The sequence below is a fragment of the Urtica dioica genome, chromosome 12 (genome assembly GCF_054948205.1).
Source record: "Urtica dioica subsp. dioica isolate 48M chromosome 12, U.dioica_male_clone48M_v1_H2, whole genome shotgun sequence".
NCBI classification, from domain to species: Eukaryota; Viridiplantae; Streptophyta; class Magnoliopsida; order Rosales; family Urticaceae; genus Urtica; species Urtica dioica.
Window position 1 is genome coordinate 3,878,760 of NC_142767.1, and position 26,580 is coordinate 3,905,339.

At 51.5% G+C, this 26,580-nt stretch overlaps 1 protein-coding gene across 1 annotated transcript; it reads right to left on the minus strand.

Annotated features, from left to right (window-relative positions):
* Positions 1–26,410, minus strand: LOC149378692 (uncharacterized). Its single transcript, XM_089602905.1, has 4 exons — positions 26,401–26,410; positions 25,780–26,208; positions 126–251; positions 1–56 (listed from the first exon to the last, which is right to left on the minus strand). The coding sequence occupies exons 1-4, from the start codon at positions 26,408–26,410 to the stop codon at positions 1–3; spliced, it is 621 nt and encodes a 206-aa protein (XP_089459031.1).
* Between the last annotated feature and the right edge of the window lie 170 nt (positions 26,411–26,580).

The window sequence follows — 26,580 nt, forward strand, 5'->3', positions numbered from 1 at the left end:
CTAGTACGGCCGTATGTCCACGCTGCTCGACTCCTCATTCCCTATTGCTCCTCCTACTATACAAGGGGAAAACAACGATGCTCAGTTAAGGAACCACATTATGCTTCTTCTAATCGGTAAATTACCTGGTGGCGGCGGTAGTTTCGACTTATTCTCTTCCGTTTTGATATCTTCTTCCGATTCACTTTCGCTCCCGCTCTCACTCTCGCTCTCAACCGGCGGCTTCAGCTCACTGCCTGCGACCACTTCTACTACAAAGGAGAAAACCCAACTATGTTAAACTGTAAAGTATAAACTTTTGTCTTGCTCGATTTGTAAAATTTAAACAAATAAACGAGATCTGTTGTCGCAAATGAATTTTCAAGGAATTTATGGTCCAATGGATTTATCGAATTAATTTAAATTATGATAAGGTGGTGAGAAATCTCGGAAATAAATAAATAAAATCTCGAGTTGACTCTAGTATAAATTAATTTTTCGAAGTAACGTTCCGAAAATTAATTTATATAATAAATTCTCAATAATTAGAATTATTCCCGAGACACCTTAAATATATTTAAATTAATCGAAATTCAACGAGAAAATTCTTGTTTTGCATGATATAATTATAATCCATTTAACTATGGATTTAAATAAATAATTATATGCGTGAGACCTATTTGCAACAATAAAAATTGGTTGTGGTGGAAATTTGGAGACCAAAAGAAGGTTTTTGGGTGAGGGATTAAAGTAAAAAATTGGAGATTCTCTAATATCTTATCCTGAATCTCATTGGTTACGTTTAAACCTTATCTCCTTGGCATAAATGATACATTGCCAAGTCAAAACACGCAGCTAACCAGGAAGAAGAAAGAAAAAAAAAATATTCGGCCATAGTTCTTCATCACCGATCACCACCAACACCATCTCATACCTCTCACTCCTTCTTCTTTTCTTCACCATCGTGCGCCATCACTCTCACCGGAGCTCTCTCCACCACGCACGCCAACCAAAAGAAAAAATAACGTCGCCGTGAGCCGTGTGGACGCCGGAGCAAGAGCGACCGCCGGGAAAGGGGAAGTGAGGACCGGAGAACTTGATTTCGTGATTGGAGAATGGAATTCGGGAATTACGGGCTGCTTTTGGCGTAGTAGTCCTGATCGAAACATGGCTTATGATATGTTGTTAGAAAGCTACGGATGTGAGTTCCGCTATGGTTTTAGAATCGTTCGTTTTTGTTTGGTGTAGCTCGAGTTATGCTGCGTTTTGCACAGGTCATCGGGTATATCTCGTTGACATCGGACACAAAGTGATGCTCTCTTAACTTTGTGTTCTGTTCCGCAGCGAGACGTGGGCGAGCCGAGACAACACGCGGGGAAAGTTTAAGTCGAGTGAGACGACATAGACTAACCGACGTGCTAAGACTTTTAAGGGGCGCACGAGGACAATTAGTGCGAGTTGAAGTGTCGAGGCCATAAAGTCAAGCAGTTATTCCAAGTAAGTGAGGAGACATAAGTCAACTACTTACCAAGCGAATAACCTTGTTTGTTTGTGCATTTATTTGTTAGTAAACAAGAGTAGGAAAAGCCTTAAAAGACACAAACACCAAAGATTAAGGCTTCGGCCACTCTTTATGGAAAACTTAGTTCGGGTTTTACCCGTAGGTTCAAATGCTAACTTGAACCAGCCACGTTGTTATTTGTTGTAGCTAGATCCCTCTACTAACCATAGGGATAGGTTAGATCGGAGGTGTCAGGATAGCAGAAACGGACTCTCGGATTCGAACCGAGGGTAGAAGTACCGGGAGTCACGTCCTGAGTCTTCAACCTAAAATACTTAACAAGAAATAAAGGGAAACAATAATTCTTTCGGGATTTAACCCGAGACGCTCTCCTGTATCTGCTTAGTCGTGTACTCTATATGCTAGAGTACCCAAAGATTAAAAACGTTGTCGGTGGTACCTGCAAGTCAATGACTTGTATGAAGCGGATTTAAAAATCCGTGCGCTGAGTACTCTTTACGCAACGGGTGAAGGTCGCGATTCGCGAGCTCATTGCGGGACTGGAGACTCGACGGCAGCTGATGCAGGCACCGTATGGCGGAATGGGTGAAGGTCGCGATTCGCGAGCTCATTGCCGTCAGAGCCCAGTAGCGCTGACGTCATAATAAAAAGAAAATGGTACCACTAGTGGATCCCAGACAAAACGAAAACTCTTAGCCCAGCGGAAGACTGCTGCTAGAAGTCTGAAGTTGGTCTCTTGTCATTCTGGAGGTTATGACAGAGAGATGTATAACCTTGCGGAGTGACAAGTGTTAGATAGGATGTGATCACACATTTGGCATGCTATAGTTTTAGCGGCATTTGCATCCTGCATTCTTCTGTGTTTGTTTGCACGTCACATGGCTCTAGATTAGATGTTTTCCTTTCATAGGTTAGACTCCCACTTGCTGAGTCAATCAACTCATAGTTTTATGACCCTTGGTAATGTAGACAAGGGCAAATCGGCGCTGCCATGAGAAGATGAAGACTGCAACCGGGCGTATATCTCTTGACCTATGGGCTAATGAGTATTCACCGAGAATAAACTACTATGTAATAGTATTTTGTCAAACTCTGTCTAAACAACGCTCCCAGACTGTCTCATGTATATATATATATATATATATATATAAATAAATATCGGGAGTTTGTTATTAAATAAGAGTCGCTATAAGACTCAAAGTTCTAAAGTGAATCGCGAAAAATTTCCCGGGATTTTTTATATCCACATATATGTGTATAATATTCCGCACTTTCAATTATGTAAGATATTTACTTATTATATGTTTAATTATTATTTTTCTACCTTATTTAAAAATTTATTTAAATCATTTGATGAAATTATATTATATTATGGAGTGAGTCGCGGCTCGCGGGTGAGTTGACGACGCTCGTGGGTCGTGACAGATTTTGTGGTATCAGAGCCCAGTTTAGCCGTTTCTGTAGACCTGAGATATACGTTGCGGTATGAGTATCGATGTGTGTGATGACCGTTGACTTGTCTGTGGATAGGTATGCGAGATGGCGCACGGGGCGATATTCACCTATGAGAACGCGATTGCTGCCATTCCTTCGACTGCCCCGACCTTTAGCGGTGTCCGTGGCTCGATGTCATGGGTCACTTGGTTGGGTTTGACGATCGAGTGGATGGATGCGTTGTTAATGCCCCACTTATTTCGGTCGTGTGTCGCAGCCACCTTACTTTGGGGCCCTGCCCGGAGCCGTTGGAACACCTATGTTGCCGCTGGCGGCTCAGTCTATCGCTCGTGAGAAGTGTTCCTGAATGTTATGGGAGCATCTATGCGGCCCCAGGGTTTGCGGACGAGTGGGCGTATGGTACGCGATACTTCAACCAGTTCAATTTCGAGTCGATGCAGCAGTACGAGACTCGATTTATAGAGGAAGTCGTTGACGCCTGTCCTTTTCCTCTAGCGGACAATCAACAGCAGTTGATTTTCTTTCACGGGTTACGCCGTGAGTATTCCGACTATGCGCTGATATTTGACTGCCCCTCCATGGCCTTGCTCAGGGAGCGACTGTCCTTTAGGATGAGGACGTTTCGTGGATGCCGACCTCCGGCTCCGCCCGTTCCTCCCCAACCCGCAGGTCCTCCGCCCGTTGTACCAATGCAGCCACCGCCGCAGCCTGATCCGCTTGTAGTGGATGTCCCCGACGACGAGGATGATGACGAGGATCCGAAGGAGGACCCTCCAGAGGGTGGGTTCCCAGGCGATTCTGGAGCCTGAGTGTCGTAGTCCGTAGTTGTTAGTCAGTTAGTTTGTTGGATAGTTTGATGTGACGTACCTTTTTGGGGTGGATCTTACGTGAAAAGTTAGAAAAAGGATTGTACTACCATTTTGAACCACCGACTAAGCTGTAAGGAAGCTAGTCTTTGTATATATCTTTTGCTAGATGTAGATGCCATGTGTACGTGTAAATAGTAGCATCAGGATGCGTGTATCTTTTGGCTGTATATGTATGTAAAAAAAAACTCGTTTCTGCTCGATCGTGTGGTTATATATGTCTCTCGCATTTCCGTGAATGGTTATTGTGTGTTAACCTTTGTTCTTTCTCATTTGTAGGATTGAGAAAGAATGCCTCCTAAACAAAGGTTTTCTAGTTTAGGAAATGCACCTGCAGCGAATCTCGAGGAGATTCGACGAGCTCTTGAAAGACAGGCTGCAGAAGCGACCCTTCGAGAGGAAAGGTTTGTGCAACAGTTAGAAGCACAAAACCAACAAAATGCAAGACTCGCGCAACAGCTGGAAGAGCAGACTCGACGCGACCAGGGGGTTGCGCAGCAGCTAGAAGCGCAAGGTCACACGATCGCAGAGCTGTTAACGAGATTGAACGCGCCACCCCAGCCAAACCCTGCACCTCCAGCTCAGGAAGAATGACGTGAGAATCCACCGCCAGCGCCAGTGGATCATCCAGAAGAACTGGATTTTGAGTTGCCTGACGTCGTTCCTCCGATTGGTGAGCCGGTGTACGAGAGGTTTCAAAAGTAGAAGCCTCCGACCTTTGATGGCAACGTTGATCCGGCTGCAGCTGAGAGATGGCTTAAGAAGATCCAACAGATCTGTAGCTACATGCAGCTATCAGACACAGAGAAAGTGGCGTGTGCCGTAAACCAGCTGGAGGATGAGGCCAGGAGTTGGTGGGAGATAGTGGCGTCTTATGAGGATGTCCATGCAATGACGTGGGTACACTTCCTTAATCTGTTTCATGGGAAGTATCTTAGCGAGGCTAACCTATCGAACAAGGTACGCGAGTTTTTGACCTTGAGCCAAGGTTCGATGTCTGTCGTTGAGTATACAGCGAAGTTTGATTCCTTTGCAAGGTTTGCTCCTTCCCTGCTACCCACAGACGAAGCTCGTAAAATGTGGTATATGCACGGGCTTAACGTGAATGTGGTGAATCACGTGGACAGTGGGGATGTTGGGCCCCGCACTTATGCAAACGCCTTTCAAAGGGCTTTGCGCGTCGCGGGTTGGAATGGAAATGAGCAGGCCCCTGCCCCGAAATCAGCTGCCACAACACCTTCAGAGTCCGCTGATGCGAGTCAAGATGGTTCGCGGAAAAGAGCGAAATTTCAGCAGAGGTGGCATGATCGGCATCAGCAGGGAAGTGGAACGAGGTCCCAGCAAAGCTCCAATAGTCGGTTCCAAGCGAGTTCGGGGAACCGCTCACGTTCGGTGAACCAAGAAAGGAACCGTGGGAACAACAAACGTTCAGGGTCATCTTCGAGGAAGACCCAGTCTGCTGGTGGATCACAACCGTCCCAATGCGGTAGATGCGGGGGAACTCACGCAGGTGAATGTTTTGCCCGTAATCTAGTGTGCTAGCGTTGCGGGAAAGAGGGTCACCTGTCACGAGCATGCAAAGCTCCGGAAGAAAGGATCACCACCTCGAAAGAGCAACCAAAGGCTAATGCGAGAGTGTTCTCTATACGTGAAGATGAAGTCCGAGAAGGATCGTCGAATACGGTCGCAGGTCAGATTTTCGTAGACTCTTTCTCTGCATATGCATTGATAGATTCAGGAGCCACAAACTCATTCATTGCATCTAGAAGATCTGACTTACTGATTAAAAGTAGAGAAACATTCTCGTATCCGTTTGTTACGGTTACACCTTCAGGGGATAGATATCAGTCACTGTACTGGTATCAAGGCGTGGCTATCCAAACTCAAGATCATATTCTTGAAGCGGATTTAATCGAATTAGAGATGGTGGACTATGACGTGATCCTCGGAATGGATTGGTTGGACAAACATTATGCGTCTATTGATTGTCGAAAGAAGTCTGTTTCATTTCAGAAACCGGGACTTAAACCATTCCAGTTCCAAGGCTCACCTCGAAAATTGAGTCTTCCGGTCATATCGGCGTTAAGGGCGCTGAAGTTGATGCATCAAGGGTGCGCGGGATATCTTGCGAGTGTGATAGATGTCACGAAGGCAGCCAAACTAGAGCCACAAGACATCCCTGTCGTGAGAGACTTCATCGATGTCTTTCCAGAAGACCTGCCAAGTCTACCTCCTGATCGAGAGGTTAAGTTCAATATCGAGCTTATTCCAGGCACCACTCCGATATCTAAAGCCCCCTATCGTATGGCTCCAGCAGAGTTGAAAGAACTCAAGACGCAGCTGCAGGACTTGCTTGGTAAAGGGTTCATTCGACCGAGCCATTCACCATGGGGAGCGCCAGTCTTGTTTGTCAAGAAAGCAGATGGTTCATTGCGGCTTTGTATTTATTATCGTGGGCTGAACCAAGTGACGATCAAGAATAAATATCCGTTACCGCGCATTGACGACCTATTCGATCAGCTTGTTGGAGCAGCTATATTCTCTAAGGTCGATTTGCGTTCTGGGTACCATCAGCTGAAGGTTCGAGACGAAGACATCCCAAAGACTGCTTTTCGTACTCGTTATGGTCATTATGAGTTTTGGGTAATGTCGTTTGGGTTGACTAACGCGCCAGCAGCGTTCATGAACTTGATGACATTCTGATTTACTCAAAGACCAAAGAGGAGCACGAGCAACATCTCCAGTTGGCACTACTAGGCGGGTTGAGGGAGAAACGATTGTACGCCAAATTCTCAAAATGTGAATTTTGGCTAGAACAGGTTGTTTTCCTCGGCCATGTCGTTAGTAGCGCTAGTATTATGGTAGATCCATCCAAGGTGGAAGCTGTGAAGCAATGGAGTCAGCCGAAGACCATCACTGAAGTGAGAAGCTTCTTGGGCTTAGCAGGCTACTATAGGAAGTTCGTGGAGGGATTTTCTAAATTAGCCATGCCTCTGACCCAATTGACTCGTAAAGGACAAAAGTTTATCTGGTCCGAGACGTGTGAGAAAAGCTTTCAAGAACCGAAAAATCGCCTGACAACAGCGCCAGTGCTCACAATTCCACAGGGAGATGATGGATTTGCTATCTACTGTGATGCGTCTAAGCAAGGTTTAGGCGCAGTACTGATGCAGCATGGGAAAGTCATCGCTTATGCCTCTCGAAAGCTGAAGGATTATGAGACTCGGTACCCTACACACGATCTAGAACTTGCAGCTGTTGTTTTTGCGCTGAAGATATGGAGACATTATTTGTATGGAGTTCATTGCGACATCTATACAGACCATAAGACGCTGAAATATCTCTTTACTCAGAAAGAGCTGAACATGCGTCAAGGACGTTGGATGGAACTTCTGAATGACTACGACTTTGATTTGCATTATCATCCTGGTAAGGCAAATAAAGTCGCAGATGCGCTTAGCCGCAAATCTGTAGCATCCTTAGCAAGTTTGGTTGAAACATCTCTTCAACTAAAAGACGATGTTTAGCAACTAGAGCTTCAGCTGATCATTGGAAGATTAGCTGCTCTCAGCGTGCGTCCGATGTTGCTGGAACAGATCAAGGATGGTCAATATGCGGACGAGTATCTTTTTGGGAAGATGTTTGAGGCGCAGAATGGCGCAGAAGGTGAATTTAAGTTGGATGAGAAGGAAATTCTGAGGTGCAACGGCCGAATTTGCATATCGTCCAATGATGAGATCAAGAGACAATTGATGGAAGAAGCTCATGGAACACCATATTCTGTACATCCAGGTGTGACAAAGATGTATCAAGACTTGAAAAAAGTCTACTGGTGGCCAGGAATGAAGAAAGATGTAGCTGAATTTGTTCAAAGATGTCTTACATGTCAACAAATTAAGGCGGAACACCAAAATCCCGCGGGATTGCTACAACCATTAGAGATTCCGCAATGGAAATGGGAACAGATTACGATGGATTTCGTGTCTGGTTTACCTAAAACCACCACTGGTCAGGATTCAGTTTGGGTTATTGTTGACAGATTGACCAAATCAGCTCATTTTCTACCTATAAACACCACTCACACCGTGGATAAACTTGCTGAGCTCTACATTAAGGAGATTGTACGCCTACATGGAGTTCCTAGTTCAATCGTCTCTGACCGTGATGCTCGTTTCACATCCAAATTTTGGAAGAGTTTACAACAGCATTTGGGGACGCGACTGAAATTCAGCACTACATTTCATCCCCAAACTGACGGCCAGAGTGAACGCACGATCCAAGTGTTAGAAGATATGCTCTGAGCATGTGTTTTGGAGTTACACCGCTCGTGGAGTTGTTATCTTCCCTTGGTCGAGTTCTCGTACAACAACAGTTATCAAGCGAAGATTGGGATGGCACCCTACGAAGCTCTTTATGGGCGAAAGTGTCGCTCTCCAGTTCATTGGGATGAAACTGGTGAGAGCAAGTTCATCGGGCCTGAATTGCTCGAGCAGACCACCGAAGCAATCAAGAAAATTCAAGCCCGGATGAAGACAGCACAAATTCGTCAGAAGAGCTATGCAGATAAGCGTAGAAGACCTCTAGAATTTGAGGAAGGAGAGAAACTCTTCCTAAAAGTTTCACCGATGCGAGGGGTAATGAGATTCGGGAAAAAAAGGGAAGCTATGCCCGAGATACGTTGGACCTTTTGAGATTCTTGAACGCGTAGGCAAGACAGCGTATCGTCTAGCCTTGCCGCCGTCCATGTCAAATCTCCATGACGTCTTTCATGTATCAATGTTGTGAAAGTACGTGTCTGATCCTTCACATGTACTACATGATCAAGAAGTGGAGATCTCTCCTGATGTCAGATATGAGGAACCGGCTATCGCAATCCTCGACCGAAAGGAGAAAGTCTTGAGGAATAAGACTATTCACCTGGTCAAGGTGTTGTGGAAAATACATGCAGTAGAAGAAGCCACCTGGGAGCTCGAGAGCGAGATGCAAAAGAAATACCCTACCTTGCTCTAAGTTTCGAGGACGAAACTCTTTTAAGGGGGTGAGGAATGTAAAGTATAAACTTTTGTGTTGCTCGATTTGTAAAATTTAAACAAATAAACGAGCTCTGTTGTCGCAAATGAATTTTCAAGGAATTTATGGTCCAATGGATTTATCGAATTAATTTAAATTATGATAAGGTGGTGAGAAATCTCGGAAATAAATAAATAAAATCTCGAGTTGACTCGAGTATAAATTAATTTTTCGAAGTAACGTTCCGAAAATTAATTTATATAATAAATTCTCAATAATGAGAATTACTCCCGAGACACCTTAAATATATTTAAATTAATCGAAATTCAACGAGAAAATTCTTGTTTTGCATCATATAATTATAATCCATTTAACTATGGATTTAAATAAATAATTATATGCGTGAGACCTATTTGCAACAATAAAAATTGGTTGTGGTGGAAATTTGGAGACCAAAAGAAGGTTTTTGGGTGAGGGATTAAAGTAAAAAATGGAGATTCTCTAATATCTTATCCTGAATCTAATTGGTTACTTTTAAACCTTATCTCCTTGGCATAAATGATACATTGCCAAGTCAAAACACGCAACTAACCAGGAAGAAGAAAGAAAAGAAAAAAAAAATATTCGGCCATAGTTCTTCATCACCGATCACCACCAACACCATCTCATACCTCTCACTCATTCTTCTTTTCTTCACCATCGCGCGCCATCACTCTCACCCGAGCTCTCTCCACCACGCACGCCAACCAAAAGAAAAAATAACGTCGCCGTGAGCCGTGTGGACGCCGGAGCTAGAGCGACCGCTGGTGGGGAAAGGGGAAGTGAGGACCGGAGAACTTGATTTCGTGATTGGAGAATGGAATTCGGGAATTACGGGCTGTTTTTGGCGTAGTAGTCCTGATCGAAACATGGCTTATGATATGTTGTTAGTAAGCTACAGATGTGAGCTACGCTATGGTTTTAGAATCGTTCGTTTTTGTTTGGTGTAGCTCGAGTTATGGTGCGTTTTGCACATGTCGTCGGGTATATCTCGTTGACATCGGACACAAAGTGATGTGTTGTCGCATGAAAATGAACAACGATTAAATACCTCGGGCGGTTCGATCCAAGGCCGGACCAAGTGATCGCACCCGGGCAAAAAACAGGAGCTCGTAGACCGAGCTGCACCCTCCAAACCCTGAGGTGTGTTTTGGGGGGGTGTGACCGTGCCAAAGGTTGGCTGCCTACGTACCCTTTAGTCGGGATCAGGTCAGAACGTAGTTCAATTTGGGTATGGGGGCTATCTTGGGCTCAGAGGCTTTGGGAATCCAAGACTTTAGAGTAGGACCCGACTCGTAGCTTCTGGTGAAGACTTTAGAGGGGTCGCGTGCTCGTAGCTCAGAGTTCTAACTCAAGGGCCCAGAAGGTGGAGAGCAGTGTGTACTGCAGAAGCTCGGGTCGCAGAAGAGGAGCGCGCTCCCTCTCGTGGAGGGGGGTCCTTATTTCTGAGCCGAGGGAAGAGGAGTGCGCGCTCTTGGAATGACACAAGAGCACGAGAGAATTCTCCAGAGAAGAGAAGTATTGTTCTCGAAAATGTATCAAATGTAATAATTAAAAATGTCTTCTTTTCCTCCCCTAGGGGGGGAGGGTATTTATAGTATTTGAGGGGAGGCCTTGGGCCGACCCCTTGAGGCCCACCGGGTGGCCGGGAGCGAGACGTGCGAGGCCTCACGCCCGAGAGGGCGCATGGCGCGCGGGACATGTCGCCTGGATGGGCGCGGGGCGTGCCAGGCGCGGGACTTGGCCGGGCGCGGCGTGCCCGGCGGAGGTGGCAAGAACGCTCGGCCGAGGTGGCAAGGACGCTCGGCCGAGATGGCCGAGGTGATGGAGGTGGAAAGGACGCCCGGCCGAGGTTGCCGCGGTGGCAAAGACGCTCGGCCGAGGTGGCCGAGCTGACGAAGACGCTCGGCCGAGGTGGCCGAGCTGGCGAAGGCGCTCGACCGAGATGGCCGAGCTGGCGAAGGCGCTCGACCGAGGTGGCCGAGGTGGCAGGGACACCCGGCTGAGGCAGCAGGGGCGCTCGGCCGGGGTGCGCGGGAGTGTGCGCGCGGGCCGGGAGGTCGGGGCGCAGGAGTGCGCGCGCGGGCAGGGAGGCCGGGGCGCAGGGTGCGCGCGAGCCAGGCGCGATAGGGCGCGCTGAGGCCTATTGGGTCGAGGGCCTCAGGGCCGGGGGCGCAGGTGCACGCGCGTCGGCCGTGCCGGGCCGTGGGTGCGTCGGGGCGCTCGGGCCTGGTGGGCCGGGGCCCGTTGGGCTTCCGGCCGGCAAAGCCCGGCCGGCATTGAATCGTTTTTGAATTTCCGGTGTCCCGAAAACAACCGGTAACATTAGCCCCCCAAGTTTATGGCTTACGGGACGTAAGTCGTGAACTTTAGAAAAGAAAATAGCGTTGAGGTAATTTCACCTTCGATCACGGGTGACCGCACGCACGCATATCTTTTGTGGCTGGACCCCTGGGGGCCGGACCGGGCCGGTCGGGCAGCAAGACCCGCGCACGGCCTGGCGCTAGGGGACTGGCGCGCGCGCGAGGCCGGCCCGCGGGCCGGGCCTTGTGCCGCGCGCGCAGGGGGAAGGAGCATGGTTTGCTCTTTCCTCTCTACAAATAGGAGAGTCCCCGCTCTCTCTGTTAACACTGGCGGCCTGCGGGTAATCGGAAAATTCCTTTGAATTTGAAATTTCCCCCGGGAGTTGACTTTTTTCCTTTTTCTTAATGGGGAGTGAGCTTGTTTCCCATGTTGATGATCCCGAGGTTGACCCTACCTGCCTTCTCCCAAATTTTGGGGGGGGCGGCCAAGGGTCCCTTTGAGGAACTCGACGGGATTCCCATCTTTGTCGAGGAAGACACTAGCGCGGCCGACAAATGGCTCGCGGAGTTGGAGACCGACGCCGCGGCGATCGCCGAGCTGGCGGGCCCGGGAGCGGCCCACCTGTTAGGTGCGGCCCCGAAGGGGAGGACGAAGGGTCTAAGGACCCGCGTTCGTCAAGGTTGGTGATCAACCTGGTCTCCCGCGAGGCGTCCTTTGACGCCCCCTGCTCAAGCAGCGGGGTGAAGCGGCGGTGAGCGCCGAGCTCCCCCGGGCGTCTAACTTGGACGCCTCGGGTGTTGAGCTTGCGATAGTGCCGTCCGAATCTTTCTTGGATGAGATTTACTCCGACGACCCCCAAGGGTCGGGCTCGGAGGGCCCTGAAGAGGACTCGGAGGCTCCTCCCACAAGGGGGAAGGAGAAACATAATGGCAAGGTGCTGGCGACGGCATGGCCGGCCCTCGAGTCCGCGGAGGCTTCGGGCTATACTTACGCCCGATCGCTAGAGAGGACTCGTATGTACGGAGTAGGCGACTCTGTCGCCCCCGTCGGCTTAGACTGCAAGGGAATCGATGCTGCGAGCACGCTCACTTCCCGAGTCTTCAGCACGCTTCGGGAGATGTATAACATCCCTCCCTTGGTGGGATTACGTAGACCCGCTCCCGAGGACAGGCCCTCCCGCCCCAGGGACGGGTATACGGCCGTGACGATCGGGAGTCTTGTCTGCGGGTTGCGTCTCCCGTTCCCCACGATCGTCCAGCAGATCCTGACCCGGCTAGGGGTCCATGCATGTCAGATGAGCCCGGCGTTCTATCGCCTGTTGGCTACATGTTTCATGGAGTGGCACTGCCAGACGCAGCGTGCCATGACCATGGACGACTTCCGTAACCTGGTCGCCGTCTTCCCGGCGCCGGGGCAGCCGGGATTTCATATGGCCCGTGCTCGGGGCAATGCGAGGCTGGTCAAAGATTGTGACCCGCCTAGCCGCCGGGCGTGGGTGTGGGTCACCTCGGACGCTTTTGGCGAGGCGCCCCTTCGCTTCGGTCGTCTGGCCGACTTTCCAGCGGACGAGGGGGCAGCGGAGCTCCCCTTTATGAGAGAAATATCGGGGATGTCGGAAGCCCGCAAGGCTGGCGAGCGGTTCCGTTCCCCCGAGCTGATGGCGTTCACCGGGTGGTTCCCGCCCTTTGCTCCGGGCACCGAGGAGGCGCTCCGGGCAAGCAGGCCCCCGAGTCCCGTGGCTCAACCAGTCGCTCCTGCTTCTCGAGGTAGCTTTACGGTTTTGTAAAACTTTTTGTCTTGACAGGACCTTGACCTTCGCTGCTTTGTTTTGTGTAGCTACAAGGAGGCGAGCTAGGAGGCTGGCCCTCGCTTCTCGGGACCCTGAGTCAATGGTGGAGATTCGCTCTAGGGTCGCTGACCGCAAGGCGAAATGAGAGCACGTCGAGACTGCCGGTCTAGTCGAACCGAAGTCTCGGGCTTCTTTGAAGAGGGCTTCGACATCAGCACCCCCCGACGAACGCTCCGAACCCAAGAGGGCGAACTCGGCGGTGGAGCTGGAGGCGGTAAAGGCTCGAGGGGATTGTTTCCGCCACCTCGAGGGATCCCCACTATCCTGGTGGAAGGCCGTGGTGTCAAAGGGCGACATCGCCTTATTCCAGGCGGGGGTTACCGACGCTCAGAGGGTCGGTACTTTGTCTGTTTCGTTATAAGCGTAGGTTTTAGTTTTAACCCTTGCTTCTTTGTCGTCCCCGGCCGCAGCGAGGGCCGTGCGAAGCGACAGGATTTTGCATGACTTCATCCGGCGCTTAGGGGCATCTCAGGAGGAGCTCACCCGGACGAAGGCTAGGTTGGCTCAGGTCGAGCGAGGTTCGCACTCGGGGGCGGAGACCGAGACGCTTCGAGACCAGCTTCGTGAGGCCAAGGTGGAACTCCAGATCGCATAAGGCCAGCGCGACGGAGCCCAACTGTCAGTGGCCAAGATGGCGGGCGAGCTCACCGAAAAACGGCGAGCTTGCGAGGTGGCGACCCGGTCAGCGGAGATTTTTCGCACTGAGGTTACCGACCTTCGGAGGCAACTGGACGCTCGATCCGATGCCTTGGAGACGTCGCGCCGCCAGCTTACTTCGAGCGAAGCGGCGCGTGTTAGGGCGGAGCGCGAGCGCGACTCTCTGGCGGAGGAAAACGCTCGACTCTCGTCCCAGCTTGCTGAAGCGGAGCGAAGAGCGTCCGACTTGCAGGATGACTACGACATAGGGACCGAGGAAGCCCGTCGTGCCGGAGCGGTGAATGTCGAGACGCGACCACGACCGAGAATGAGGCCCGGGGGTCACTTTCGACTTCTTCGACACCTTGTTCCCCCTGCTGGACGAGAGCGCTCCTTGAGCCGAGTGGCTTTCTTTTTCAGCGCGTATGTTTAGCGCTTTGCTTTCTTTTCCTTTTTTCTAGGATTTTATTTATTTTTCACGCACCTTTGGTTCAGCACGTGTTTATCAGAGCCGTGACTCTTTTTATGAGATATTTCCGTTGCTTTCATGTTGAATGCCTATCTCGTTTTTTCGAGTAATTTTCACTCGTGTACGCCTTCTTTGTGGGCTAATCGCGGCCCGAAGGGCTTGTATCCTTGCCAATAGTTTTGGCAGGTTCTGCGTCCTTAGCTGGGATTCGTCCTCCGCCCATTTCGTCGTTACGACTCGTCGTCGTTTAGACGTTCGGTGGGGGTGTTCGCGCCCAGCTAGGCGATTGGCCGACCCGCGTTTGAATGGTGGTATCGGCTTGTCGGGTTAGGCCGACGATTCAGCGTGCCTAATGTGGCCGTGGCCCAGTGACTTCACTTCGCGCCTTCCGACGATCGAAGAGGTCGTACCGGGTAGTTCCCGGGGGCTCTGCGTCCGTGCCTTCGGCGACTGGACATGCGTGTCGCGCCGGGTTGGGCTGGCGTCTTTTGGAGCCCGTGCTTTTAAGCGACGAGCTCCCCGGGTTAGGCCGGCGTCTTCGAGCTCGCGCTGTTTGAGCGACCGAGCTCGCCGGGTTAGGCCGGCGTCTTTGAGCTCGCGCTGTTTGAGCGACCGAGCTCGCCGGGTTAGGCCGGCGTCTTCGAGCTCGTGCTGCTTGAGCGTCCGAGCTCGCCGGGTTAGGCCGGCGTCTTTGGGTTTGTGCCCTGAAGCAAGCGAACGCGCTTTGCGTCGGGTTAGGCCGACGTCTTTTTAGTGTTCGCGCCCTGGAGCGTCGGAACGTAGGTGCGCCGGGTTAGGCCGGCGTCTTTTTTGGTGTTCGCGCCCTTGAGCATCGGAACGTAGGTGCGCCGGGTTAGGCCGGCATCTTTTTGTGTTCGCGCCCTTGTGCGTCGGAACGTAGGTGCGCCGGGTTAGGCCGGCGTCTTTTTAGTGTTCGCGCCCTGGAGCGTCGGAACGTAGGTGCACCGGGTTAGGCCGGCGTCTTTTTTGGTGTTCGCTCCCTTGAGCGTCGGAACGTAGGTGCGCCGGGTTAGGCCGGCGTCTTTTTGTGTTCACGCCCTTGAGCGTCGGAACGTAGGTGCGCCGGGTTAGGCCGGCGTCTTTTTTGGGCCCGCTTGCCCTGGAGCAAGCGAACGCGGTTGCGCCGGGTTAGGCCGGCATCTTTTGGGCCCGCTTGCCCTGGAGCAAGCGAACGCGGTTGCACCGGGTTAGGCCGGTGTCTTTTGGGCCCGCTCACCCTGGAGTGAGCGAACGCGGGTGCGTCGGGTCAGGCCGACGTCTTTTGGGCCCGCTTGCCCTGGAGCAAGCGAACGCGGTTGCGCCGGGTTAGGCCGGCGTCTTTTGGGCCCGCTCACCCTGGAGTGAGCGAACGCGGATGCGTCGGGTTAGGCCGACAACTTTTGGGCCCGCTTGCCTTGGAGTAAGCGAACGCGGTTGCGCCGGGTTAGGCCGGCGTCTTTAACTCAAACCCTATTGCACCGGGTTAGGCCGGCTTCTTAGGTGTTCGTGCCCTGTGGCTAGCGAACCTTTGTTTGGCTCAAATTTGGCCTTTTTAGGGTTTGAGGCAGCGCCTTTACGCGACTTACATGCGTCCCGGATGACGTCTTTCACCTGCGCCTTTACGCGTCTTATGGCACGCCGGGAAGGCCGACGTTTTACTCGAACCCGTATGCACGAAGGGCTGTCGGGGTCCGAGCTTCCTAAGTCTGTATCCCCGTGGGGGACTTAGGCCTTTTGCGTCGGGTTAGTTCGACGTCTTTGAGCTCGTGGGTTGAGCAACCGAACTTATGTGTTGGGCCAGGCTGGGCTGGCGTCTTCGAGCTCGTGCTGTTGAGCGAGCGAGCTTATGTGTTGCACCGGGTTAGGCCGGCGTCTTTGAGCTCGTGCTATTGAGCGACCGAGCCTATGTGCTGCACCGGGTTAGGCCGGTGTCTTTTCTCGGACCCGTATGCTTGATAAGCCGTAGGGGGTCGAGCTTCTCAAGCCTCTATGTCCCATGAGTGAGGGGCTTCAAGGTTTTTCTTCCCTCTTTTTTTTTTAAGAGTCGGCACGAGGAGTATCAGTCGGCTTGACGGACTCGGAGCTCGTCTCTAGGAGCGAGCTCGACTCGAGGAGCGAACTGGACTCAAGGAGCGAGCTCGACTTGAGGAGCAAGCTCGACTCGAAGAACGAACTGGGCTCGAGGAGCGAACTGGACTCAATGAGCGAGCTCGACTTGTGGAGCGAGCTGGACTCAAGGAGCGAGCTCGACTTGAGGAGCGAGCTGGACTCAAGGAGCGAGCTCGACTTGAGGAGCGAACTGGGCTCGAGGAGCGAGCTCGACTCGATGCCGGCCTCGTTGAGCTTGCTCTGGTGAGCGACCGAGCTCGCCAGGTTAGGTCGGCCTAAGCCTCATCCCAGGAGTGGGGAGCTTAAGGTTTTTACTCTTCTTTTTTTTTTGCCGTGAATTCTTGAGTGTGTGTTGCAGGACCCATTAGCCCCCCAAGTTTTTAGAATACAGGTCGTGCCGTGATGACTAAAAACTTTTTTAATAAAGTGGGTAAAAAGGACCGCAAACTTTATTATTTATTGATTTTTGCTAACGGGGAACATCCTTGAACAGTGGCACATAGGCCTTTATTGAATAAGGGAAATCAGAGCAATAATGAGGGGACTTGATCACTGGTGGTACTGCCTCAAGTGTTCGGCGTTCCACGGGTGCCGGATTGGAGTTCCGTCCGTGTGTTCGATGTAGTAGGTCCCGTCGTGTATGACCTGTCGGACTCTATACGGTCCTTCCCAATTTGGGCCTAGGACTCCGGCGCGTTGCACTTGGGTGTTCTGGAACACGCGTCTGAGTACAAGGCTGCCGACGGCGAAGATCCGCTTTTTGACTTTGGCGTTGTAGTATCTCTCGACCTTTCGCTTTTGCGCAGCGAGTCTGGTGAGAGCCTCGGATCTTTTCTCGTCGATTAGATCTAGTTCGAGGCGCATGGCTTCATCATTTTCTTTTTCGTCGAAAGTGTCAACCCGATAGGTGGGGACTTCTACTTCCACGGGGACCACCGCCTCAACCCCAAATGCTAGGGAGAAGGGGGTCTCTCCGGTGGCGTTTCGAATGGTCGTTCGATAGGCCCATAGGATGAATGGCAGTTCTTCAGCCCAGGCGCCTTTTTTGGTTTCGAGCTTTTTCTTGAGGTTGCTCTTAATCGTCTTGTTGACGGCTTCCACTTGGCCATTAGCCTGTGGATGTCGCGGGGATGAGAATGTTTTGCTTATCCCTAGTTGGGCGCAGATCTCTCTAACCCTCGCGTTGTCGAACTGCGCGCCGTTATCGGTCACGATTGACGCGGGGATGCCGTGGCGGCATATTATGGACTTCCAGATGAAGTTCGTAGTGTTGGCCTCGGTGATTCTGGCCAGAGGCTCGGCTTCGACCCACTTGGTGAAGTAGTCGATAGCGACGATGGCGTATTCGTATTGCCTCGGGGCTTTGGGAAGCTTGCCGATAATGTCTACGCCCCATTTTGCGAAGGGGCGTGGAACAACGATGCTACTTAGGGGAGATGGCGGCTGTCGTGGAACGTTGGAGAAACGTTGACACTTGTCGCACTTTCTCGCCCAGTCATAGGCGTCTTTTTTCATCGTTGGCCAGAAATAGCCTTGTCGAAGCGCTTTGAGCGCGAGGGACCTTCCAGCGGCGTGGTTTCCGCAGAGGCCTTCGTGGATCTCGCGGAGGACCTTGGTCGACTCGACGCTGTTGAGACATCGGAGCAGCGGGGTTGAATACCCGCGCTTGTATAAGGCTTCGCCTCTCAACACGTATTTGGATGCGAGAGCTTTTAGCCTTTCGGCTTCTTTGCGGTCTTCGGGAAGTACCCCTTTTCGCAAGAAGTCCGTAAGCGGGGTCATCCAATGTTGGATGAGCGGCGCTCTCAATCGTTCCCACCTCGTCAGGTGAGACGGATGATCGCGAGAGAGACTCGATTGGGATGGTTCCCAACCCATCTTCGGTGATACCGGATCCGAGGCGAGCTAGGGCATAAGCCTCGGAGTTCTCTTCTCGTGGGATCTGGATGATCTCGAACCAGGAGAAGGCATCTAGCTTGGCATTTGCCTTTGCCAAGTAGGCGATCATGTTAGGTTCTTTGGCAACGTAGTCGCCTTTAACCTGATTTACGATTAACTGCGAGTCACAGTGTATTCGTAAATTCTGTACGTTGAGCTTTTGAGCGAGCTCTAGCCCTACGATGAGGGCTTCGTACTCGGCCTCATTGTTTGAGGCCTGGAATCCGTAGTGGAGGGCGTAGCGTAACTTTTCCCGGTCGGGATTTCTCAAAATCACGCCGGCGCCTGCTCCTTGGGCATTAGATGCTCCGTCTACGTGTAGTTCCCAGATAGGACCCGTAGGGTCGACCTTTCTCTTTCGAGCCGACAAGTCGTCGGTCGAGCCGTCTTCTGCTCTTCCCATGTCGGGAGTGTAGGAGAATTCTGCCACGAAATCAGCTAAGGCTTGAGCCTTTATTGCCGGCCTCGGATGAAACTCAATCCCATACTCGCTCAATTCTTGGGACCAGACCGCCATGCGAGTCGATGTTCCCTTTTGAAGAGCCTTACCGATTGGGTGTCCGGTTCGGACAACGATTGGGTGAGCCTAGAAGTAGGAGCGTAGCTTTTTGGCGGCTACGAGGAGAGCAAGAGAGAGCTTCTCTATCTCTGTATAAAGCGTTTCGGCGTCCAGTAGGGCTTTGCTTATGTAGAAGATGGGCCATTGAGCCCTATCTTCTTCACGGATCAGCACATCGCTCACAGCTCGTTCGGAGACGGCGAGGTAAACGTAGAGCGTCTCGCCTTCTTTTGGCTTGGAGAGGAACGGAGGTGTCCCGAAGTAGGCCTTCATTTCTTGGAAGGCCTTTTCGCACTCGTCCGTCCATTCAAAGCCGTCCGTCTTCTTAATTGCTTTGAAGAACGGTTGACACTTGTCGGTTGCTTTGGCCACAAAATGCAATAGGGCGGCAATCCGACCGATCAGACTTTGGACTTCCTTGACACGTCGTGGGGACTTCATGTCAAGGAGTGCCTTGATTTTCTCGGGGTTCGCTTCGATACCTCGACGGCTAACTATGTAGCCTAGGAACTTCCCAGACTCGACCCCGAACACACATTTGTTGGGGTTGAGCTTCATTTTGTACCGGCGGAGGATTAAGAACATCTCCCTTAGGTTGTCTACGTGGTTGGTAGCCAGTAGGCTTTTTAACGAGCATGTCGTCCACGTATACTTCCATGGTCTTGCCGATTAGGTCGGCAAAGATCCGGTTTACCAATCGTTGGTAAGTAGCTCCTGCATTCTTAAGGCCGAAAGGCATGACCTTGTAGCAGTAGAGACTGCAATCAGTGACAAAGGTTGTCTTGATCTGACCGGGCTCGTGCATTCGTATCTGGTTATAGCCCGAGTAGGCGTCCATGAAACTTAGGAGTTCATGTCATGCCGTGGCGTCGACCAGTTGTTCGATGCGTGGGAGTGGAAAGCAATCTTTCGGGCAGGCTTTGTTAAGATCTTTGTAATCTATGCAAATGTGCCACTTCCCGTTGGGCTTTTTGACCATGACCACATTGGCCACCCACTTTGGGTACTTGGCTTCTCGGATGAAACCAGCGGAGAGAAGTTTTTTGACTTCCTCGTTTATTGCTAGGTACCGTTCGGGGTTGAACGCACGTCTAGCTTGTACCTTTTCAGCGATGGTTTTATCGTCATTCAATCGGTGCACAATCACATCGGGGTCTATGCCGGGCATGTCTGCATGTGTCCATGCAAAGACATCCTTAAACTCCCGAAGGAAGGACGCGAGTTGAGTTTTGATGGCGAGAGGGAGTTGTGCACCGATCTTTACTACCTAGTCAGGTTTAGCTTCGTCGAGAATGATCGAAGTGAGATCATCGGGGGTGTCAACTTTCAACCTCTCGATATCGTCGCGCGGGTCTAATTCCCCGAGTTGCCGTGCGTCTTTTTGATCACACGGGTAGTCGTCTTCCAGTTGGTAGATTGTGTTAACCCCTTTTTTCAGCGGGCTTGCCGTCCACGCCTTGGACGTAGCAGATCCTCGCCTGGGTTTGATCACCGCCCATGACGCCAATTCCCTCTTCGGTGGGGAATTTCACTAGTAGGTGATAGGTGGACGTGATAGCCCTTAGTCTGTTCAACGTGGGTCGCCCAATGATAACATTATAGGGCGCCTCCTGGTCGACCACAAGAAAGGGGACCATGTGAACGACTTCGATGCCTCCGGTAGTTCCGAAGGTGACTGGTAAATCAATGATTCCTTCAGTCATGATCTTTTCTCCCATGAACCCAAACAGTGGTGTCTGAGTCGGGACAGGGCGGAGCCCCCCGAGCTTCATGCGCTCGAGGGTGGTCTTAAAGATTATATCGGTTGCGCTGCCGTCGTCAATAAGAACTCTTTTTACCAAGTTGTTGGCCACCTGGGCCTTAAGGACTATAGCGTCATTGTGCGGGTGCACAACTCGCTTGGCCTCTTCATTGGTGAATTGTATCGTCTCGTAAGGTGCGGACGGAGGTTCCTCGTAGGTGAGGTTAACCTGCCCGGCAAGGCCTTCATGAGAGGCAGCTCTGAGGAGTTTTTTCCTTTGCCGGGCTGAGTCCCCGTCTTGCAAGCCACCTAGTATGGTGGTGACGACGTGGAGTTGCGCATCAGCCGTAGCTGTGACCGCTGTGCGGTCGGTGTTTGCATGGGTCCCTCCACCTTTCTCAGGCTGCGGCTTGTTGCCGGCGGGGGCTGCCGCCCCTACCAAGCGAAGGACGAACTCTTTGAGCTCTCCCTTCTGGATTAACATCTCAATTTGTTTCCTAAGATGGAAGCACTGAGCGGTCGTGTGACCGTAATCCCGGTGGAACTCGCAATAACGGGACCGGTCGCGAGATGCGGGGCTGCCCCTTATTGGAGCCGGAGCGACGAACTTGTCACGCACCACAGCGTAGATTTGCTCTACCGGGGCGTTCAAGGGAGTGTAACCCGAATAGTCTCTAAAATTGCTCGCAAGGCGCGGCTTTCGAGACGTAGGGGGTCGGCTATCGATAGCTTGACCGCCCTTGTTCACCCTTTTGCGGGGGTTACTCGGCTCGCTGCCGGACTCATCTCGACGGCGGGAGCTTTGGTGGCCGCTCCTACGGCCGTCGAGGTAATCTTCTACCCCCATAAAGGTTTTGGCTCGGTTCATTAACTCGGCCATCGTAGAAGGGACTCTGTCGACGACGGACTTTAGGAAGTCTCCGGTGCGTAAGCCCTCGATTATGGCTGTAATTGCGTCACTGTCGTCAAAGCGGTCGACCTTGTTCGATTCTGCGGTGAACCGAGTGAGATACTGTCTCAAGGACTCGTTATTCTCTTGTCTGATTGACCATAGGTACATCTTGGTCTTCTTTTGGACCATGGATGTAGCAAATTGTGCCAGGAACATGTCCTTCAGGTCTTTGAACGATTGGATGCTCCTTGGTCTTAAATTCTTAAACCACTCGAAACCGGGTCCGGTGAGGGTAAGACTGAAAGCTTGGCATAGAGCCCCAGGTGAAACGCCCTGCATCGTCATCCAAGTCTCGTAATGTTGGATATGATACGTGGGATCAGTTTTCCCATTGTAGAGAGGGAGATTTGGGAGTTTGAAGTTTCCCGTGCACACCTCAGCAAGGATTTGGGCAGTGAAGGGAGAGGAATGTTCTTCGATGATCCCGTACGTATCACCGGTCAAGCCGCCCTCACGTAGATCTCGCACCTCGTTACGAAGGTTGTGGATCATGGTGACGACATCGAGGCCAGTGTTAGGGGTCACTCCTTGTTCATGAGGAGTCACCTGTCGCATTTCGTTCGACCCTTGAGCCGTGCGAGGGTCCCCATTGATTGGGGCCGTAGGGTTATGACCCTTACGAGCGCTCAGCCTCTCTCGGAGGTCTTCGCCACGGTTGTTCCGTTGGGCGGTAAGGCGATCCCTAAGGTCTGGACCGGCGGTATGGGGGCGCGAGCTTCGAGCCACACGCCTCACTCGCCGAGTCGTCGTGCCTTCCCTGATGTTGCCTCTTTGACCGAGTCGGTCATGGGCTGAACGTCGGGACGTCTCTTCTTGAGAGGAGATCGGTATTGCTCTTGTTTTCGACGGACCGGCTTCGATCTCAACAGGGAGTTCCCCGTCTTTGATGAGAGAAGTCTCGACGTCCGCCAAAATTTCCAAGCCTTCATAGTCGGGGTCATAATCATGTCCCTCGTCCATGAGGTCCTCGGATTCCCCGTGAGAAGAGTCCTGCGTGGGTGCCTTGCCCGCCAGTTGGCGGTGGTACCTTGCGTTAGCTATCTCTAGTTGGCGGATTTTCTCCTCCATTTCAAGGATGCGGTCGTCCCGACTGTCCTGAAGAGGAGGGGGCGAGGGAGTGTGGCTCTCGTCGTTGAGAGACTCCTCGTCGCCTTGCGCTCGGGAGCGCAGGAAGTATTTCTTCACCGCGGTTGCGTTTTCGGGGTTGTTCACGCCCTCAGAACGAACGGGTGGTTGACCACTCATGTCTTTCTCGAGTTGAGAAGAAAGGGGTCGAGCTGTAGAAGGGATTTCGGGCTGTGTAAGTCGGGATGCCCCTCCTTCTAGCGCCAAAATGTTGTCGCACGAAAATGAACAACGATTAAATACCTCGGGCGGTTCGATCCAAGGCCGGACCAAGTGATCGCGCCCGGGCCAAAAACGGGAGCTCGTAGACCGAGCTGCACCCTCCAAACCCTGAGGTGTGTTTTGGGGGGTGTGACCGTGCCAAAGGTTGGCTGCCTACGTACCCTTTAGTCGGGATCAGGTCAGAACGTAGTTCAATTTGCGTATGGGGGCTATCTTGGGCTCAGAGGCTTTGGGAATCCAAGACTTTAGAGTAGGACCCGGCTCGTAGCTTCTGGAGAAGACTTTAGAGGGGTCGCGTGCTCGTAGCTCAGAGTTCTAGCTCAAGGGCCCAGAAGCTGGAGAGCAGTGTGTACTGCAGAAGCTCGGGTCGCAGAAGAGGAGCGCGCTCCCTCTCGTGGAGGGGGGTCCTTGTTTCTGAGCCGAGGGAAGAGGAGTGCGCGCTCTTGGAATGTCACAAGAGCACGAGAGAATTCTCCAGAGAAGAGAAGTATTGTTCTCGAAAATGTATCAAATGTAATAATTAAAAATGTCTCCTTTTCCTCCCCTAGGGGGGGGGGGGGGTATTTATAGTATTTGAGGGGAGGCCTTGGGCCGACCCCTTGAGGCCCACCGGGTGGCCGGGAGCGAGGCGCGCGAGGCCTCACGCCCGAGAGGGCGCAGGGCACGCGGGACATGTCGCCTGGATGGGCACGGGGCGTGCCAGGCGCGGGACTTGGCCGGGCGCGGCGTGCCCGGCCGAGGTGGCAAGAACGCTCGGCCGAGGTGGCAAGGACGCTCGGCCGAGATGGCCGAGGTGATCGAGGTGGAAAGGACGCCCGGCCGAGGTGGCCGAGGTGGCCGCGGTGGCAAAGACGCTCGGCCGAGGTGGCCGAGCTGACGAAGACGCTCGGCCGAGGTGGCCGAGCTGGCGAAGGCGCTCGACCGAGGTGGCCGAGGTGGCAGGGACACCCGGCTGAGGCAACAGGGGCGCTCGGCCGGGGCGCCGAGGCGCGCGCAGGCCGGGAGGTCGGGGTGCGCGGGAGTGTGCGCGCGGGCCGGGAGGTCGGGGCGCAGGAGTGCGCGCGCGGGCCGGGAGGCCGGGGCGTAGGGTGCGCGCGAGCCAGGCGCGATAGGGCGCGCTGAGGCCCATTGGGCCGGGGGCCTCAGGGCCGGGGGCGCAGGTGCGCGCGCGCCGGCCGTGCCGGGCCGTGGGTGCGTCGGGGCGCTCGGGCCTGGTGGGCCGGGGCCCGTTGGGCTTCCGGCCGGCATTGAATCGTTTTTGAATTTCCGGTGTCCCGAAAACGACCGGTAACATGATGCTCTCTTAACTTTGTGTTCTGTTCCGCAGCGAGACGTGGGCGAGCCGAGATGACACGCTGGGAAAGTTTAAGTCGAGTAAGACGACATAGACTAACCGACGTGCTAAGACTTTTGAGGGGCGCACGAGGACAATTAGTGCGAGTTGAAGTGTCGAGGCCATAAAGTCAAGCAGTTTGACAATTCCAAGTAAGTGAGGAGACATAAGTCAACTACTTACCAAGCGAATAACCTTGTTTGTTTGTGCATTTATTTGTTAGTAAACAAGAGTAGGAAAAGCCTTAAAAGACACAAACACCAAAGATTAAGGCTTCAGCCACTCTTTATGGAAAACTTAGTTCGGGTTTTACCCGTAGGTTCAAATGCTAACTTGAACCAGCCACGTTGTTATTTGTTGTAGCTAGATCCCTCTACTAACCATAGGGATAGGTTAGATCAGAGGTGTCAGGAGAGCAGAAACGGACTCTCGTATTCGAACCGAGGGTAGAAGTACCGGGAGTCACGTCCCGAGTCTTCAACCTAAAATACTTAACGAGCAATAAAGGGAAACAATAATTCTTTCGGGATTTAACCCGAGACGCTCTCGTGTATCTGCTTAGTCGTGTACTCTATATGCTAGAGTACCCAAAGATTAAAAACGTTGTCGGTGGTACCTGCAAGTCAATGACTTGTATGAAGCGGATTTAAAAATCCGTGCGCTGAGTACTCTTTACGCAACGGGTGAAGGTCGCGATTCGCGAGCTCATTGCGGGACTGGAGACTCGACGGCAGCTGATGCAGGCACCGTATGGCGGAATGGGTGAAGGTCGCGATTCGCGAGCTCATTGCCGTCAGAGCCCAGTAGCGCTGACGTCATAATAAAAAGAAAATGGTACCACTAGTGGATCCCAGACAAAACGAAAACTCTTAGGCCAGCGGAAGACTGCTGCTCGAAGTCTGAAGTTGGTCTCTTGTCATTCTGGAGGTTATGACAGAGAGATGTATAACCTTGCGGAGTGACAAGTGTTAGATAGGATGTGATCACACATTTGGCATGCTATAGTTTTAGCGGCATTTGCATCCTGCATTCTTCTGTGTTTGTTTGCACGTCACATGGCTCTGGATTAGATGTTTTCCTTTCATAGGTTAGACTTCCACTTGCTTAGTCAATCGACTCATAGTTTTATGACCCTTGGTAATGTAGACAAGGGCAAATCGGCGCTGCCATGAGAAGATGAAGACTGCAACCGGGCGTATATCTCTTGACCTATGGGCTAATGGGTATTCACCGGGAATAAACTACTATGTAATAGTATTTTGTCAAACTCTGTCTAAACAACGCTCCCAGACTGTCTCATGTATTTATATATATATATATATATATATATATATATATATATATATATATATAATATCGGGAGCTTGTTAGTAAATAAGAGTCGCTATAAGACTCAAAGTTCTAAAGTGAATCGCGAAAAATTTCCCGGGATTTTTTATATCCACATATATGTGTATAATATTATGCACTTTCAATTATGTAAGATATTTACTTATTATATGTTTAATTATTATTTTTCTACCTTATTTAAAAATTTATTTAAATCATGTGATAAAATTATATTATATTATGGAGTGAGTCGTGGCTCGCGGGTGAGTTGACGACGCTCGCGGGTCGTGACAACCAAAAAAATTAAACTAAAAATCGTATTTAACTGTTTTATCACTATACCCGTGGGTTTACTAATTTTGGACTCATTTTGTTGCAAACTCTGATGGGATATGGACCTATCCAGCAGATCAGCTCTCTCCGACTCGCTCTCATCAGCCTCTCCGGCGGGTTTCTGGCCGTACTCAGCTTGCAGTGCAGCCCAAGCTTCTCTGGCTGAGGTTATGCTCTTAATCACCAGAAAAGGTTCTGTCTCGCAGGAGATCAGAATGGCGTGAAGAGCCACCGCGTTTTTCCGATCAGTTTCTTCGTCTTCGTGGCCGTCAACGTCGGGGTCAACGGTGTACCAAAGATCCCGGCCCCATAAGTAAGTCTTGACCTGAATACTCCACTTCTCGTAGTTGCTTTTTCCGTCAAAAGTTCGTTTACTATAAACGCGTTTGCTTCCATTGTAACTCGCACGTCCGGATTGGGAAAATCTTGGTGGTAGTACTTGAGATTGAGAATGACAATATATTGTAAAGCAGATTATTTGGGTGGTCTGGGCTTTTTTAGTAGGAATTAGGATTCAATTCTTTGGACGGGAGGGATCTAGGTAAGTGAAGTCAGATAAGGCAAAGTCAATGTGAGGAAAACGACAATGAAGCATTCACACCTGTCTATAAAAGAGATGATAAAACCCACCAGGAGACATTGTTTATTTATAAGCACGTCTTTTGTTTTATTTCCATGATCCGTCTTTTTAGGGTAAGATATAATAATATCAACGGATATATATTTTCAGCAATGTACGTTGTTAATTTAATGTATCGTAACACGTGAGAATAGACTTCCTTGCGCGTTAAATTTCAAAGTACTGGCCTG